This window comes from Salvia splendens, chromosome 7 (genome assembly GCF_004379255.2).
Source record: "Salvia splendens isolate huo1 chromosome 7, SspV2, whole genome shotgun sequence".
NCBI lineage: Eukaryota > Viridiplantae > Streptophyta > Magnoliopsida > Lamiales > Lamiaceae > Salvia > Salvia splendens.
Window position 1 is genome coordinate 1,332,473 of NC_056038.1, and position 17,605 is coordinate 1,350,077.

At 38.0% G+C, this 17,605-nt stretch overlaps 4 protein-coding genes across 4 annotated transcripts; 1 reads left to right on the forward strand and 3 right to left on the reverse strand.

Annotated features, from left to right (window-relative positions):
• Window positions 1-3,252: 3,252 nt before the first annotated feature.
• Window positions 3,253-8,030, reverse strand: LOC121742742 (serine/threonine-protein kinase MHK-like). The gene is made up of 18 exons (XM_042135984.1): window positions 7,832-8,030; window positions 6,845-7,203; window positions 6,672-6,750; window positions 6,513-6,581; window positions 6,318-6,407; window positions 6,094-6,232; window positions 5,906-6,008; window positions 5,757-5,809; window positions 5,413-5,479; window positions 5,227-5,335; window positions 5,069-5,134; window positions 4,920-4,988; window positions 4,788-4,848; window positions 4,611-4,715; window positions 4,066-4,097; window positions 3,911-3,956; window positions 3,741-3,819; window positions 3,253-3,608 (listed from the first exon to the last, which is right to left on the reverse strand). The coding sequence occupies exons 2-18, from the start codon at window positions 6,850-6,852 to the stop codon at window positions 3,479-3,481; spliced, it is 1,305 nt and encodes a 434-aa protein (XP_041991918.1). The 5' UTR covers window positions 6,853-7,203; window positions 7,832-8,030; the 3' UTR covers window positions 3,253-3,478.
• A 992-nt stretch (window positions 8,031-9,022) lies between these two features.
• Window positions 9,023-10,356, forward strand: LOC121742699 (U-box domain-containing protein 9-like). The gene is made up of 2 exons (XM_042135928.1): window positions 9,023-9,141; window positions 9,218-10,356. The coding sequence occupies exon 2, from the start codon at window positions 9,520-9,522 to the stop codon at window positions 10,189-10,191; it is 672 nt and encodes a 223-aa protein (XP_041991862.1). The 5' UTR covers window positions 9,023-9,141; window positions 9,218-9,519; the 3' UTR covers window positions 10,192-10,356.
• A 40-nt stretch (window positions 10,357-10,396) lies between these two features.
• Window positions 10,397-13,036, reverse strand: LOC121742698 (UV-B-induced protein At3g17800, chloroplastic-like). The gene is made up of 2 exons (XM_042135927.1): window positions 12,501-13,036; window positions 10,397-11,365 (listed from the first exon to the last, which is right to left on the reverse strand). Exons 1-2 carry the CDS (start codon window positions 12,824-12,826, stop codon window positions 10,564-10,566), a joined length of 1,128 nt encoding a protein of 375 aa, XP_041991861.1. The 5' UTR covers window positions 12,827-13,036; the 3' UTR covers window positions 10,397-10,563.
• Window positions 13,037-14,577: 1,541 nt separating this feature from the next.
• On the reverse strand, window positions 14,578-17,152 carry LOC121811206 (probable glucan endo-1,3-beta-glucosidase A6). The gene is made up of 3 exons (XM_042212014.1): window positions 16,912-17,152; window positions 15,077-16,357; window positions 14,578-14,812 (listed from the first exon to the last, which is right to left on the reverse strand). The coding sequence occupies exons 1-3, from the start codon at window positions 16,967-16,969 to the stop codon at window positions 14,775-14,777; spliced, it is 1,377 nt and encodes a 458-aa protein (XP_042067948.1). The 5' UTR covers window positions 16,970-17,152; the 3' UTR covers window positions 14,578-14,774.
• Window positions 17,153-17,605: the final 453 nt, after the last annotated feature.

A 17,605-nucleotide genomic window follows, 5' to 3' on the forward strand; every position in this document is an offset into this window, starting at 1 on the left:
AATATCACAAATTAGTGTATACGTTGAGCAACAATCAATAAATGACAGTAGTAATAAGTTGAGCAAAAACTACGAAAGAACAACACTAACATGTTGAGCAACATATAATGAAGATTATATAAAAGTAAAATCAAGTAGTATTAAACCATAAATTTGAAAAAAAATCATTTTTTTTTTGTTATTTAATTAATTTATGGCTGGCCATAATGTGGCCGCATAGCATTATTCTTTGAGTTATTGTTGCTCACTCTAGATGGGTACTAATTATGTGGGTTTCGTTGTAAAGTGTGAGCGGTGGGGATCGAGCCAACTGATCTTATTTGTCGGCTAATGTGAGTTTGGAATTTTTGTAGTCTTTCGAGTTGTTGTCGACCGCTCTAGATGAGGCTAATTATGTGAGTTTCGCTATAAAGTATGAGCAGCGTGGATTGAGGCCGACTAATCTTATTTGTCGTCTAATACGAGTTTGGAAATTTCATTAAATACAGATTTCGAGTTTACGTCCAAGAGTTGTGTTTTGTCACTTTCCTTATTTTCTATTATCAATTGCCCGGAGCAGATAGCAGATATTTATTTCGATTTGGCTTATATATTCAAAATTTTGAGATTGAAAGTTCAAGACAAAATTAATTTATACTCCATTTGTTCATGATTTAGAGACTCAATCACGGGTTTTAAAAATTATTCGGCTTTATGAAGAAAAAAGATGTGAAAAAATTAATGAATGTGTATCATACTTTTATTTATATGTTAGTTTTATAATGCAATACGAGTGTAATGATTTAGTGGGGTGAGTTGTATACTTACTTAAAAATTTGAAAAAAGCAGCTGAGTCTTTAAATCAGGACATTCCAAAATTATAGAATAAGTTATTGTATTAATTTATGGATGGAAGAAGTATTTTGTTGTGACAATAGAGACTTCTGCATAATGACTACACAAAATATTAAAAATTCGACAATGTTATCGGAAAAAAATAGATTGATGTTACAAGTTTCATTTTTTTTATCCATAATTCGATTGTGCAAATATCGCACAAGAATTCAATTTCTCTTTTACATAATTAGTTGCATGAAGTTTACACAATGCAGTTATGGAAATCAGTACGACATCACGAAATCGATAGTAACAATTAGAAAAATAAATTACTTGTATATGTCAATAATGTCATGCATATTGTTATTGACATGTTCATCTTTAAGAAATCCATGTATTGTCGAAATAAATGTGGATTTCTTATCATTACATAATTATGTAATAACAATTAGAATAATTAGATTACTTATTGATGTGTAATTTTCGAGCTTTTATATTAATGGATTATTAACACACAAGTTTAATAAAATAGCTCTAATATTACAATCTATCTGCAAGAGTACAGAGTCGACTGTAGTACTTCGAGTGTCGAACCACAGGGAGGCGTAGGTTATTTAACAAGATTTGACAATATTAATAAACAAATTGAAAACTAAAGAATGAAAATAGAGAAACTCAAGAGATAGAGAACGTTGCTCCTAATATGCTCCAGATGTGAATTAACTTAACGGACCAATTAACCTATGGATTAACGATTAATCTAATGAAAGTTGTAAAAATCTCGTTCATTCTACTTGCACTGAACATGTTCGTAGATGCTTGAATTTAACCTTGCTGAACACTAAGATCAAATTCGTACTCATCAGATTATCACTCCTACAGACGCATAGTAAGCTCTAATCCAACTTCTAAGTTCTAACGTACATAATTCATTTACAAAATCAATTAAACATTCCTACAGACGCATAGTAAATATCCAACAATTATTGTAACGACATGTAAATTAACTTATCCAAGATTCATATGCTGAACACGATACAAATCTTAAACTCTTTATCTACGTTTCCACCTTTTAACCAAGTTAAAGAGACATTGGCTAAAAGACAAGGTTGAATCATAAATCAGGCCGGAATTATAATTCAACGTAAAAAGCACCGTAGAAAAGATCATAGAATAAAATTAATCCATAGAATCCTAAAGTAATTTACATCTTTGACAAATTAGGAGCAACGTGAGAATTTAGTTACACATCAACAACCAATAAACAAGAAGAACTCATGAAATTGATGTGTAGATGGTAGCAAATCTCCTCCGGGATGATGAAGATTGGATCTCCCTTCCTTCCTCTCTTTCTCCCTTTTCTCTCTTTTTTCCTCTGCCAAAAAACCGTCCAATCCGTCACCTCTTCTCTCTGTATTTATCTAATTCCCCTCTGCCACCTTTCCTCCTTCTTTTCTTTCTTTCATTCTGCCCAAAAAGTCCCATCACCCCCTCTCTCCAAAACCGCCTATGAAACCGCAATATTGGAGTTAGAATTTATTCACCCGGCCGGGTGGAATTATTAGGCATATTCACCCGGCCGGGTGGCCAATTTTGAGGACTTGCTGGAATTTTCGTATTCTGAAAATCATACCCGGCCGGGTAGAATTATTAGGCATAAAATACACTCGGCCGGGTGGCCAATTTTGAGAGCTTTCTGAACCGCTTTTTCACCATCCGAGCTTCATTCCTACACCGTAAAACATACTTTTGCAAGCATCAAACTATATAAATCATGTAAAGTTAGGGGAATAAAAATGTACAATTTGATTCACATCACTTATGCATTTCATGCATATTGTATTTAACATGTTAATCTTTAACAAATCCATGTTGTGTCGAAATAAATGTGCATTTATATTGTCATTATATAATCACAATAATAATGAAAAGCTTGTATCAAATCATTTATCATTCTATATTCATTTCAAATATGTCTGTTTATTTGGATTTATATAATTTATGTAGACTTTTGAAATTTTAATCCGTTAGATGTTCACACACATTTTTTTGTATGTAAATAATTTGCAAGAATTTGAAATCGAGAAGGTTGTTGATGTAATAAATATGTGACCAAAATGCCAGCGAAATTATGACAAATATTCTATTCCTCCAATATTTTTTAAAATCATTGTCCAGGTCTACGTATTAAAGTTCTACCAAGATTGATGAGAATATATGCTGTAATAAAATGCAATTAATTTGGAGTATACTATTAATTTGCAAAAGTATTAATAAATAAATATTTTGTGGATAGCAAAGATTGATGCAAATACTTCCAAACTTTCCATTTCCTTTGCAAGTATTAATCATGAGATCATTCCAATCTACAATTATAAGCTGTTTCAAACAAATTATACTAGTAGTAAATACCCAAAAAATATGTATAAACGATAATTTAAATAGTCAAGACTCAAAAATTTTAATTTTGGTTAAAAAAATTTCAACCTTCAAAGAGGAGATACAGGCTCATACAGATCATAAACATCAAGCGTTACATCTATACTATATCTATCTGTATCTATGCATTCATTCCTTATAATTGTGAAAAGGGAAAGAGTGATTCTTTACAAGTATATATATCTGGTATTGACAGCAAGAATTCCTTGTAAGAATGTATATCTCAGAGGTAATGGCCCTGCTGGAAGCCAGCCGAGGTCGCCATAAACGGCCGGTCCAAAATACTTGACTGGAATGGGGACATTGCGCACCCTGTTGACTGTGAAACTCCAATCGATGGAGTTGAAACAGGACTGAAATCATCAAAGCAGCAAGAGATGAATATAGGAAGTCAGATTATGCTTCGTGATATGGAATAACAGAATGCGACTTCTGAAGTTTTTAACGAAAGATTTTCTTATACTAATTTGAAGGTGTGGTTATACCTGAAAGATAGGGAAAGGGAAGGCTCCGCTGCTGATGTAGTTATTACGTGGTGATTACTGGGAAACAGCGACCAGAACACTGGAAAGAAGCAGCATACGATTAACGTTTAACTGTTGAGGAAGGAGATACACAAAAATACGCTTTCAGCAGAAAATGATATGAAGGTAACCTGATTGTTGTGAATGTTCAACAAAACTGGGGCAGATCATCATATCCTGCAAGAATAAGATCACAAACTTATATAAACGAAGAGTCTTATATTTCCTAGTATTCTTTTATTAGAAAAGGGAAGGAAGTGAAAATGTGAAACTTAAAGAAACATACTTCTTTGGCGCCTTGATTTGTGTGGACCGTCTCTACAAGAAATAAAGTTGCTCATAAGGATAACAGCAGAGTTTTAGAAAGTGAACAAAGAATGACGTCTTCAAAAGGAATTTAGGTGAAAGATGAAACTCTACATCACAGAATCAGGCGAAAGAACAATGAACAAATAAAGGCTATGGACACCGTTACAAGCAATCATGTTCTGCATTCCAATGATATAACTATATAAATTTCCAGGAAAAAGTCGGACAGATCTCTGAATCTGTGGGACATGTATTCTTTTGTTCATACTTTGACATCATATTTTCCATTGTATAGTACTCCTACAAAGGATTGATTCGTTATTTTTGTTCTTTTTTACGTTTTGGATGTGTGTTTTCTACAAACCATTGAGCTATGTTTTACAATATACGGAGTATTAGTTATGGTTTACAATAGATGCTCCTGTTCTGTGTGAGTGAATAGAAATAATGAAAATAAAAGTAACAAGCGTGGCAGGATGAAAACGGCAATAACTTTCATTAACCAAGAAAAATAACTCTTACCCAAGTTTGGAGCGCTGGGTTTTACTGCCAACGACAAGCCAAGAAAGCACTCATCAGTTGAAGTGCCAAAGGTCCACAAGTCCAGTTCAAGATTAGGTTCAGATCCTACACATATTAGTAAGTAGAAAATCTTAGACATGCATACATGTTTGACAATATAAGACTGATTAGTATTACCTAGAGGTCCTAAACTTAGTTTAAGTGCATCCCCAGGTAAACGAGGCACCCGTTCAGAAACCTATAAATTGGCAAAAGTTAAGTGCAAGTGGAGTATCTGTGCAACCTTGTGCACACTAGGATTATAATTACATGGAAGAAGGGATGCTCCAAGCATTGATCTGCCGTTGGCCTCTTTGATGGATCCCACGAACAAAGTTGCTGCAAAGGAGAGAGGTAATGCATCAGGGATGCTTACACCAACCAAAAAAATAGGACAAAGTAAATCGACATCAATCTACCTTAATCAAGTCAATTGCTTCCAGGCTGGCATTTGGAATCATATCGGAAAGATCAGCCGGTCGGATCTAATAAAATTACCATTAAAATCAGTTAAAATATGTGGAGCAGTAAATCTAAGCAAGTAATCATATCAAGTGGAAAACTCTAAGAGACTCACAGCTGAATAAGTGATATCGACTAATCGAGAAATGTTTTTAGACTCTGGAAAGGTATTCCGCTCTGGAGCACCAAATACGCAGCATATCTTGTATAATTGATCAATTTCACTGCTCGTATATACAAGAGTTTTGAAATTAAAACCAATACAATCGTTTGATACAGATATATTCAGAAACTAGATCACCTTTCCCCAGGAAAAATTGGGCACGAAGTGAAAAGTTCAGCCAGGATTGCACCAACCGCCCACATATCTGTGAGGATCAAGCATTTGGAAGTCAAAGCCTAGAAGGGAGAAGAAAAACAAATTTTCCAAAACAAATCCTTAAGTAGGTAGATAATATATCCGTGGCTATAAATGAAAAAATTATCTGAGGTATGGTTGATTATGGCACTTTCATACAAGTCCCATAAAGGACCCGTAAAGATAATTGAACCAGCAGTGCAGCGAAAATTGAATAACAGCTGAATTTAGTAGTTTCATAAAGTTAATGTAACATAATGGCATGATATAGTGACAGGCATGCATACCAATGGCAGGAGTATATGATGCAGATTGCAACAGCACCTCCGGCGCTCGATACCTTTCCAAAAAAGAAAAACATGCATTAAGCATAATAAAGACGAATCTAGTTAAAATGATATGGAAAGTTGTATTGATGTGTTAGCGTATGCCTTACCAGCGCGTAGATACATAATCAGTATAAGGAGGTGATGATGATAATTCTCTTGCCAGACCAAAGTCAGCAATCTTTATGGTGTTATTTGTAACTAGTAAATTCTCTGCAAGTATAGAGTTTTAAGAAAATTAGAATTGCTATAACAGGAAACAGAGAATGACAACCCATTATTTGAAATGCATGAATACCAGGTTTGAGATCTCGATGAAAATATCCATGTTTATGCACATGTGAGAGTGCTTGCAGCACCTGAGACATTAAGCCTCGAATCTCTTCTTCCGAAAGAGATCTTTGTTGATTTTTCATTATTTGGTAAAGGTTACATTCCTAGAAATAAAAGGCAATATTCAAGAGGGTTTCGAATTGTTCTCATGCAAGTAACCAAAAAAAAGAATGCACGACAAACTTTTACCATGTACTCAAATATGAAGAACAACTCATTATTTTGTCTGACAATCTCCAACAACTTGATGATGTTAGGATGATTTAATCTGCGGAGCGACTGCAGCGAAGGGTAATAAAGAACTTTCAGCTATAATACACTAAAAGCACTCCATTGCAACCTTCCAGTCAGGTTCAAGTGATAGCATCAATTTGAGTAGCATACCTTCACTTCTCGTAGATTCAAACATTCCTCCCAGTTATAGAACTTTCTCTTCATTCTTTTGACTGCAACCTGGAACAGATACCAGATGTTCAAATAAGGTACTACTTGTATAAAAATTGTTTGGACTAGAGACAATAAACGAAGGAGATAGAGCCTCACAATCTCAAACGTTTCATTATTCACGGCTTTATATACATTTCCACCAGTTCCATCACCAATTTCTTCCAATATTTTGTATCTGTAAGGACAATGGACAGAAAACAGAAAAATAAAGGGGCGCCAGAAGAAAGTCAGAGTACCCATATTCAAAGGAGCAGCAGACAAGAACTCACCTTTCCATTATTCTGTTTTACAAAATTCTGAAAGCAGAGCTCAATGGATTTTTAACCACTTCAAAAACGTATCTACACTGTTCAAACAGTGTTGTTCAACTGATTGTATGCACACTTCTGTGCTTATCTCCATCAAAAAATACAATATGTAGTAAAGAGCTGGTTTTTCAATATAAGAATGATTAAATATCAACCAAAATGATATCAGCATGCTTGTTTGCAGCCTCCACTAGCTGCAAGCAATGGTTATCATCTAAAGCACAGCAACTGTGCCATAGCACGCCCTTGCCAGCAATCGATGCTCAAATTTATCCACAATCAACACGAAGAAAGTATCCTCGAACCCAAATCTTGTTCAACTGCCAAAAAAGCAAGAAAGAGCGGCAATCAGAAAATCGTAGAACCTTATAACAAAAGCTAACAGATGATTCAGTAATCTAAATTGAAAACAGAAATACCATAGCATTTTGAAGACAGTAATAAACACATGTTAATACAGACATTAGGCAAACACTATCCCTAAACTTGAGACTTCAGATCCTCATGCCATAAGAGTATAATTAACAAAATTTAGAATCACGTAGGTACATTTAAAATTATAACTATAATAATTAATGAATCACCTTAAACGAAATTACAAAAGTAGCTTATCATACTATCTCAAAAAATACGGTATAAAAAAAGTACAATCCAAAATTCCAACAACTTGGTTCCGCCGTAGAGTAAGGACTAAACAGCAAAATTACAATCGCGTTCAGCAAAAATGCAACAACACTCAGCTCGATCAACCAATTAATAAGGAATTAAATACGCGTGTATAGAAAAAAGAGTAACGGAATTACTATCAACAATCATTCAAGGAATTCATATTGCAGCAGTATACAAACAATCAAAACCACAATCACACAATTTGGAACAACACCGCCGCCAAATTCCTCAACCACCGTGGCAATAAAAACCAAAAGCGTAGCGGAGAAGTGAGCTCACCTCATTAGAAACAATTACACGCCAATGACCAAGGAAGATCTAGAGAGAGAGAAATATATGTATATTGGTTTTTCAGAGAGAATTTGGATACTTGGATCAGGAATGCAGAAACAAGACGGAAATCGTTGAAAACAAGAGAGTGCAGAGAGAGAGAGAGAGAGAGTTGGAGATACGTATACAGAAATTCCGCAGAAGTAGCGTTGGGAAGAAACGAAAAGCATAAAATATGAAATAAATAAATATACTTATAATATTATTATAACATTATTTATCAATATTATTATAATATTGAGATTATAGTTATTTTTTGTTTAATTTTTATTGATTATAATAAATTAAGCAATTTATCTTTGGGGAGAATTAATTGTTTTTAAATAAAATATAAGTAGTGGTGGGGGAAATGGATTATTGGTCCCCTGCTTTAAGTAAATGACGACAATGCCCTTCTGTTTGTCCATATTAACTGATTAGCCACAATCGGCCTTCCTCTGGGCTGGAAACAGTGGGCTGAAAAGTCCAATAAGTTGAATAAATATTTATGCTAATAATGTGCAACAAAACAATGTGATTCATTAAAATAAATACTTTGCCAAACCAAACATGGTATTAGTAATACTCTAGTCCAATCTTCTTCATTTTTCTACTTTCACACTTCCATATTCTCTAAATAGAGATAAAGAGGAATAAACTCACAGCTATTTGGCTCACGTGTGGGCCGGAATGACACATCGGACTTCCATCACGTGGGTAGAGATATAACATCGACATGTGGGACAAGAATTATGAATTTTAACAAGCCCCCTCACGTGTGGGCCGGAATGACACATCGGACTTCCATCACGTGGGTAGACAAGACCAGACTATAACATCGACATGTGGGACAAGAATTATGAATTTTAACAAGCCCCCTCACGTGTGGGCCGGAATGACACATCGGACTTCCATCACGTGGGTAGACAAGACCGGACTTCCATCACGTGGGTAGAGATATAATCCATCATCGACTTGGATCCGCTCTGATACCATGGATAACCCTCCCCCTTATAAGGCTTTTTAAGGGGGAGGGTTATCCACACTTATATATGTGAGCTATGATCGTTACCAAGTCGATGTGGGACAAGAATGATGAATTTTAACATGGGAGAAGAAATAAATGCATCAATATGTATTTTGAAGGACGTGGTTGTTTTGTTCCACCGCCATATTCTCTACATGTATAAAACTGGTAGCATGTAGCCACAACATCCCATATATCGCCAGAAAGAATACGGATGAACTAATTTTTATAGTTTTTACATTCTTCTGGAGAGGTCAGTTTCTTCCACTTGATTTAGTTTTTCTTTTTGGATTGTGATTCTCAATATCTGAAATTCATGATTAATGTAGCCAATTTAAGCGATTGTGAATGTCGATTGAGGCATGGATTAGATTGGGGAATGTTACATCGCCTCTATCGCTCACGAAACTATCGGGTTTTGATCTCACTCCCAACGCCCTGATCTGCATCACAATTAACAACCTGGTGTGAAAATCGTGGAATCAAGCTACTTGGAAGGGAATTTGGAGGAAGGGGGTGAAGGAGTAGATTTTAACTTAGTTGAAGAACTACTGGATCAATAGTATCGTCATCATCCCCGGCAGCCGCGAAGAAGCTGTGTATATTGACAAAACAGCATCCTTCTGTCCAGATGCCTGAAACTGCAGTGCCATGGCTAATGACTGCCCTCTATCGAGCCGAACAACCAGGCTTACGGAACGACATCATCTCTGTGGTCTCGCGCACTGCAGAGTCGCCTAGCGTGATCAACTTGCTTGTCAATCATGTGAGGCTGTGGAAGGGAGATGTGCAGGCTAGGGCTAATGCAGCTGCAGCCCTTAATGCATTGTCTCTCGTTGACTCAAATAAGGCGCTGATAGGGGGATACGGTGGATTGGTGGCCCTCATCTCTCTGTTGGAGAAAGGGGAGGAGTTGGAAATGAAAGAAGCCGCCTCTGCAGTTCATAGTCTCTGCACCCTCCCTTTGAATAAGGAGAGAGCCATCGGATATGGTGGAGTTCGAGTGGTCATGGAGAAAATAGAGGAAGGAGTGCTTGTTAGTGAGATGGTGGAGATACTTGCCTTGTTTGCTACGGATGACGGGGCAGTTACACGGATGAACAACCTCGGTGCAGTCAACTGCCTGTTCAAGATCATTAAGGAGAAACCTAATCCGCGGTGTAAGGACTATTGTGTGGCTATCTTGAGCGCAATCAGCTACAGTGATCGGGTCTCGTGGAAGGAGGTCAAAAGACAGGAAAGAGAGCGCCAAAGCTCGTGCCAGAAGGCACTCCTATGGCCGGCTGCATTCTTGCGAAGCTGAAAAGGTCTGGCCTCGGCTTCTTCTAGGTGTTATCAATTCATTACAGGGGCATGTTTTTTTCAGCTTGAGAACAAGTTTACTGGTGCACATATTGTTTTGTTCCTGGATAAATAATGTACTGATTGAGAATTGAAATTGAGCATGTTGTCAAATTTTTGTTTAAAATGTTTAGTCTTCAATATGTCAACAAGTTTTGTGCTAGTTGTAAAGCAAGAACGATCATATATAAATATATATATATATACAGGTTCAGCCATCAGAGGCAGAACATAATATATACAACTCCATATCTGAAAGCAACAAAAACACCATCATCTACAGAAACTAGGCCTAAAAATGAGCACGGAAGGCGCTGCAGTGATCGCATAGCAGTCAGTTATCCTCGAGCATATATACATCGCTCACAAAGTTCTCCGCACTCCAGAGGAAGGAGCCAAAGGCAACAGCTTCGAGCAGAAATCTCTTCAGGCTCGCGAATGAGGTAGTAAGCGCATCGTCTGTTTCAAGCAGGCCTGTCTCCTCATCACCGAATAGAGCAGAGGTGTGTCTCTCAAGAAGATCCACCGCCTCCTTGGACTTGGGCTTTGCACACATCTGAACTGATTTGTGGTCGAATCCCATCATATAGAGTCGCAGGCTCTTCGGATTATTCCCCAGAGAATATGAAACTGGACTTGCTGGGGTGGATATAGAGCTACTGACACGGCCATGGGCGATGTAGCTGGATCCTGCAGTAAACATCTCTGAAACTGGATGCTTGCCTCGACCAGCAAGGCCGTAGTGGGAGCTGCTGAGATCTAGACCTCGTTCGAGTTGGTACCTCAAGGAAGCACTCTTCAAGAAGTAGCCATACAAGATGGAAGCAGCATACATTTCACAGAGGCGAAACCTTTGTACCTTTGTCGTGGCCCAGCTGTCTGTGACGTTGGAGTTCGCCTTGCATCCAACAAGGGCACTTAGATGTTCCCTCACCATCTGCAGAACCTCAGCATTATGGATAGACTCGAGTTCCCAGTCCTTCGAAGGCCATATCTCCAGCCTACCATTATAGGCGCACTTGGAGAGCCGTGGCACTAAACTGACTCCTATTTCAGAGAATTTGTAGAATATGAGCATATACATTACATCCTCAACTGCATCTTGGCATTCGTATTGTCTGAACTCCGCGATTCTCCTGAAATACATCATCAAGGCTCAGCCAAAAAGTAGGAAATTGCATAAATGCCGCATAAATTAATCAGCATTACCACATTTCCTCAGGTTTGGCATACAGTTAATTATTTCAAGAACTCATCATTTAAGCAATCCTATATATCTCTGCTGGCAGTATGCACGCCTTGAACGTGCAAAATCATCGGCGTAATCCACGTTGATGTACCTTGATGAGGCAACACCATGTCCGGTAGCAGTACTAGTACACCCTCCTCCAGCCAATTTCTCGAGGAACTCGATGCACTAGTACACCCTCGGCCGGCTCATGCCACTCATTCTCAAGGAGTTTGCATTTATCCTAGAACGTGCCATCCAGTTCGTAAAATATAAACACAAGCATATTTCTAGAGTCTCGACATTGATGCAAAAGAATTGAAAACAGTGAGCGATAACTCATACATTACACACTGAAATGGAATCCAATACATTCGCTTTATAAACATCACTCAGGCTTAAACCTTCTTTGCATCAAAAGCTCGAATCCAAATTGTATTAATTTTCTTTTTCCCCTCTTCATGCAGAAGCTGATACTGTGACAATGTGCAGACTAGAAACTATTTGTCACAATGAGAGCCTGTGAGCAAAAGTTCATGAGCACTACTACAACCAAACTTTACCTAAAGTTTATCGTGTCGATGTTATATTAGTCATCAACCTGAAACCACAGGTTAAGATACACCTTTATCAATCCAACCATATAATTCTTGCTTAACAAGAAGGTTGTAGCTCAAGCAAGTTCTACACTAAAGAATCAGTTTCTATAGTATTTTCCATAAGCTCAAGCACATCACAGAGCCAATCTCAATTAGCAAAGTTTACCTAGTTCAATCACAATTATTTACAACACTTATTCCTACTTTAGTTCCATTGCAAATCAGAAACTCATAAAAGGAAAATCAGAGAACCAATACAGATGAATCATCAATCAATCACAACATTTTAATGCTAAAACTTACAATCCAATTCAATCACATCGCTACAAGATCGATAATAACGTAGGAATCAAAACCTCTAAAAAAACCATCAACCAATGTGAAACTTAAATCATATCTCAACAAATAAGTAAAAGGCAAAAAAAAAGGTGAAAGACGACCAACCTATGGAGGCAAGCTTCATCAGAACCGAGGCTGAGCTGCAGCCGCGCCGCCGCCTCATCTCTCTCAACCGCCAGCCGCTCGAGCTCTCCCCTCGCTGCCGCGTGAAATCCGGCGCGATCGTCCAGGCAGACGCCGCTCAGAAGCCTCCCCGCCGGCGTCCGCGGCTCAAGCGGCGCGTGCAATCCGCCGAAGTCGCACTTGCTCCTGCTGCTGCTCGCGCTAGCCACCACGATCAGCCGCGGCCCTAGCGAGATCGGAGGGCGGGCGGCAGCGGCGGGCGGAGTCGGGAATCGGGGATTGGTGTAGGAGAAGAAGCAGCAGTCCATTCAACAAATCAGTTTTCGATTGCTGCAGACTGAATGATTGATTGATCGGTTGCTTTGCTTCTATCTGAATTTGAAGGATGTTTGTTGTGATGGAGAATCCGAATTCAGATCAATGAGAGACTGAGAGTATACTGTTGTTTTTTAACTCGATTTTTGTGAATATAACGAAAACGAAAATTGGTATAGAATATTCGCTTTTCGAGTAGAGACCAAAGTGGATAAGGCAACGAGTGACTATTGAGAAATCGGATTATCATGAAAGAGAGATATTAATATTTTATTTGTTGCAACCTTTTTTTGTTTTCTACTACTTTCTAGTATCATAAATATCTAAAATTCGTATGACTGCTAATGTATGTTGTGATATTGTTATTATTTCTATTTGTAAAGAATACAGATAAATATACATAATCTTTTAAACTGTAAATTGAAATGCTCATAATATTATATACTCAAAAGATATCTCTAGAAAAAGATAAATATGAAATATTTATGCATATCATTTTAATATGTTTGATTTGTATCTAGGTATTGATAGAAAAGATAATCTTTATATCTTTATCTAAATATCCATGCATTAGATTTGAAAGTTTTAAATTTTTTATAAATTATTGCAAAGGAATAGATATAAAATATCTAAAAGGTCAGTTGGAGTATAAGTCTATGACGTTTCCTATCGTAAGAGCATCTCCAACAAGGAAATATACACTTTCAAAAAGTAACACATTTCAAAGAAAAAAGGTATTTAAAAAGGTAAATGATTTTTAAAAATAAAATAATACTACAAAATGCATTAAAAATATAAAGTGTAATACCTTCTCAAATATATTCTCCCTTATAGAATGATTTTTCATGCATAAAAGGTAAATATGGTAGTTATAAGATTTTACCTCTCCATTCATGGAGAGGTAAAGATACATCTTCCAAATGAGAAAATATATAATACATTCTCAAATACCTCTCTTATTTGAGAATGATTTTTCATGCAAAAAAGATAAATATGATAGTTATCTAACTTTACCTCTCCCATTGGAGATGCTATAAGACAAAACCTATTTCGATAAAATTGCTACCAATTCTTTCCTCTCCCATTGGAGATGCTATAAGACAAAACCTATTTCGATAAAATTGCTACCAATTCATTCCTATTTCGATAAAAATTGCTACCAATTCATTCCTATTTCGATAAAAATTGCTACCAATTCTTTTTATAATTACAACTAAATTATTTTGGCATTGTAGTTATGTAAACTTAAGATAATGTGTCAACTTCACAGGGACGGCTAATTGACTATTGTAAAGGCGTGGAAAGAAACTAATAGCCGAATCCAATAATCCAAACCACTAATCACAAGTAGACACGTAGCACAGCAACGAGATCATTATTTAAATTGCAAATATAGTAGTAATAATATTTGTGTCGATAATACTTTTGGTTGGATTCCTCAAACGAAGAGGGGGAGAAATAATATATATCCACTATGCATTCATAAATGTATGGAATCATTAGCCAAAGCACTTATAAAAATTCATAAAAAAATTATGTGGCGCTCTCCGTTTGTCTTATATTTTTATCTACTTTTGTAATGCACATTTATTTTTTGATAAGATACTACTATCACTTATGCTTTTATTTGATCTATGCAGTCAACACTACTAGGCAAGTGGGCCCCAATACTATTCAACTGTTTTATTAATTAATCAGGTAACTAACTTAGGCAAAATAAATATAATACTTAGTACAAAATTAATTTCCTAAAAACATAGGAGTAGTAGTATAAATATTGTATTGATACACGACAAAAAATTGGGCCACATAAAACTAAACCTCACAAAGCCCAAAACAGGGCTTATTAACAAAGGATGGACAAATACATTAAATTAGATCCCTAAAACTGATTTTTCCAACAAATAATAATATGATAATAATATTGCTCCTTCCATTTGCTCAAAGATTAAAACTTGGCAGCTGGCAAGATCCATAACCTGCAAAAAAGAAAAGAACAACGACAAAAAAGAACATAAAAATTTAGTAAAATCCAATTTAAACTGAGCTGGATCTAAGTTTCTTCTTATTGGACTATACACATATTATAGCATAATTTTCTACTTCTACTTAAGCTACACTTATTTTCATAGTACTACAACATAAGATTCACCACAAGTATCAATAAATTCAACTTCACATAGTACTAAAAAAACATGAAATCTTTGTCAAATTAACATTTGTAAAAAGAGAATAATACTTACTTGGATCTCTCGAGGTCAAAGTGGCCAATCCATTGAACGAACAAGTCGCCCCAGCTGCCCGAAACTGCGTCCAATACGAGCTAAAAGCATAGCTCGCATGCCTAATCAACGAGTTCGGTTTAAAACACTTCCCACCGGCCCGGATCGCGTCGCACGTCCGGTTCCCCTGGCTACACGCATACGACAGCGCTCCTGCCAGCGCCGTCGCGTTCCTCCCGTCCCCCACCACGCACCACAGCCTCCCGTTGCTCGACGGCTTCGGCAGCGGCGGGTAGTGCTCGGTCTTCCCAGAGAAGTCGATCGGGTAGATGTACGACCCGTTCGGGTACAGCTGCCCGAAGTGCCGCTCCGTGCCGAGACCGGGCTTGCTGTTCTCGTTGAACAGCGCGAAGATCATCGTCGGGATGACGGCGCCCGGCCGGGCCGGGGTCCCGGGCGGCGGCTTGGCCGAGAACTTCCGGACCACGTTGCGGTTGTAAGTCGCGGCGTTGTAGACGTTTGCGCCGAGCTGGTCCGGGTCGCCGCCGTTCGGCCAGCCGGTTTCGGCTAGGAATAACCGGATGTTCGGGTAACCGGACCGGTTCATCGCGAAGTGGACCGCGTCGATCATTTGGTCGAGTAGGTTGGTGTATTTGAGACCCGAACCCGGATCCGAAACCGTGATGTTGGTGGGCTGGAGCAGGGCGTAGTCCAAGTTGATGTTGATTGGATCCGAGATCCAAGCGAAGTAAGTGTAGACGTCGAGGAAGAAGAAGGATTTGGTCCGGTCTAAGAAGCGGAGCATCGGTTTAATGACCCGGTCCGCGACGTCGGACCGGAACCGGCCGGCCGAGGGCGGGTAGGAGGCTTCTAAGCAGTCCATGGCTAACGGAGTTCCGATTTTGACCTTTTTGAGCCCTAATTTTTTGACGGAGTGGCGGATTCGGCGCATGGCGGGGACGAGCTTGAACCAGGTGGAATTCGGCTGGTTGCTGAGGATCTCGTTGCCGACGAGGAGGTAGCGGATCTTCGATTTGGGGTAGAACGGTGCGACGTTTGATTTGACCCAATCGTCGGCGAAGGACTGGTTGGAGGCGGCGGCGGGGATGAGGCCGTTGGGGAGCATGATTGAGATTTGGAGATCGGTGTTTTGGATCGCTTTGAGCGTCGCGGCGTTGGTGCCGTAGATTTTGATGCGTTTGGCGTTGAGGTTTTGGATTAGCTCAACGGATTTCTCGCGGCTGGGGAGATTGTTGCCGAGGTCGCCGTAACAGACGCCGACTCTCGGCTCCATCGCTCCATCTAGAGATAGAGTAGTCAAAACAGTAAATGCGAATGAGAAATTGGAGAAACAAATCCACGCGAAAAATCATATACAAACTCAAACACATTTATCATAATCGATTCATCTCCAAAATCGACACAAAGTTATCATCTAAGGCAGTAATTGCAAATGAGAAAACAGAGAAAAAAATATAATCTGAAAATCAAATTCAAGCTCACACAATATCATCTCTAAAATCGAAACACGAGATTATCATCAGAAACAGTAAATGCAGATGAGAAAATACTCAAAATCGACGCTAAAATAGCTGAGAGAGAGAGAGAGAGAGATTAGCATTAGTCAAAAACAGTAAATGCAAATGAGAAAATAGAGCAAAAATCCACAAACTCAAACACATAGGCAGGCACAAAAAAAAAACAAAATCATCGCAGGCGAGAAAACAATTCGTAATCAATTTCAGTAAAATCATTTCCAAAATCGCAACGGCGTCGAGGCGAGCCAATGCAGATAGATAGATCATAGATCGATAGCTAGACAAAAACAAAAAAAGACGAAATGCAAATGCGGTTACATGAGAGAGAAGCTGTGAGAGTGAGAAGAAGCAGAGGCGTATAGGAGAAGAACGCCATGGTTCTGTATTCGGTGTATTCCACTCTGCTAAATCTCCCGCAGTAGAGTATTGGCGTATGACGCTTCTGTTAATAGTGCAAGCTAATGAGCATAGATATACGCGTCAATTGTGGAGAGAGAGAGAAAGGGAAGAAAGAGAGAAACGTGTGTGTAACGTTGAGCTGACGAAGACAATGGTGTTGTCATGGAGCCATGGGTATTATTGGAAGAAAACAATTGTGTGTGAGAGAGAGATTTAATTGAAGGTTGTACCTGGCGCAGTGGGGATTGGACGTGTGACTGAGGGTTTTGTTGCGAATTCGAAGACTTTTTATGGGAAGACTAAAATAAATTGGCGTGTCAGTGCAAGTGGGGCCCCCACTTTGGTCTACACCCTATAATCTATATTTGGTTTAGTTTAGTCTATAGTTTTGATACGCTCCACAACAAATGACCAATCAATATAGACAAATGAACAAACCTTTTTCGCATTCAATTTGTTAAACTTAATTTGTTTGATCAAATTTGGGTTAGATTATTAAAAATTAATTTTGTTATAAGAACACCATGACTCATAAACTAAGTGTAATTATAAATGGTATTACCATGAGATTAAATATGAGATTTTATAGCATTCATAACATCTAATTTAATTA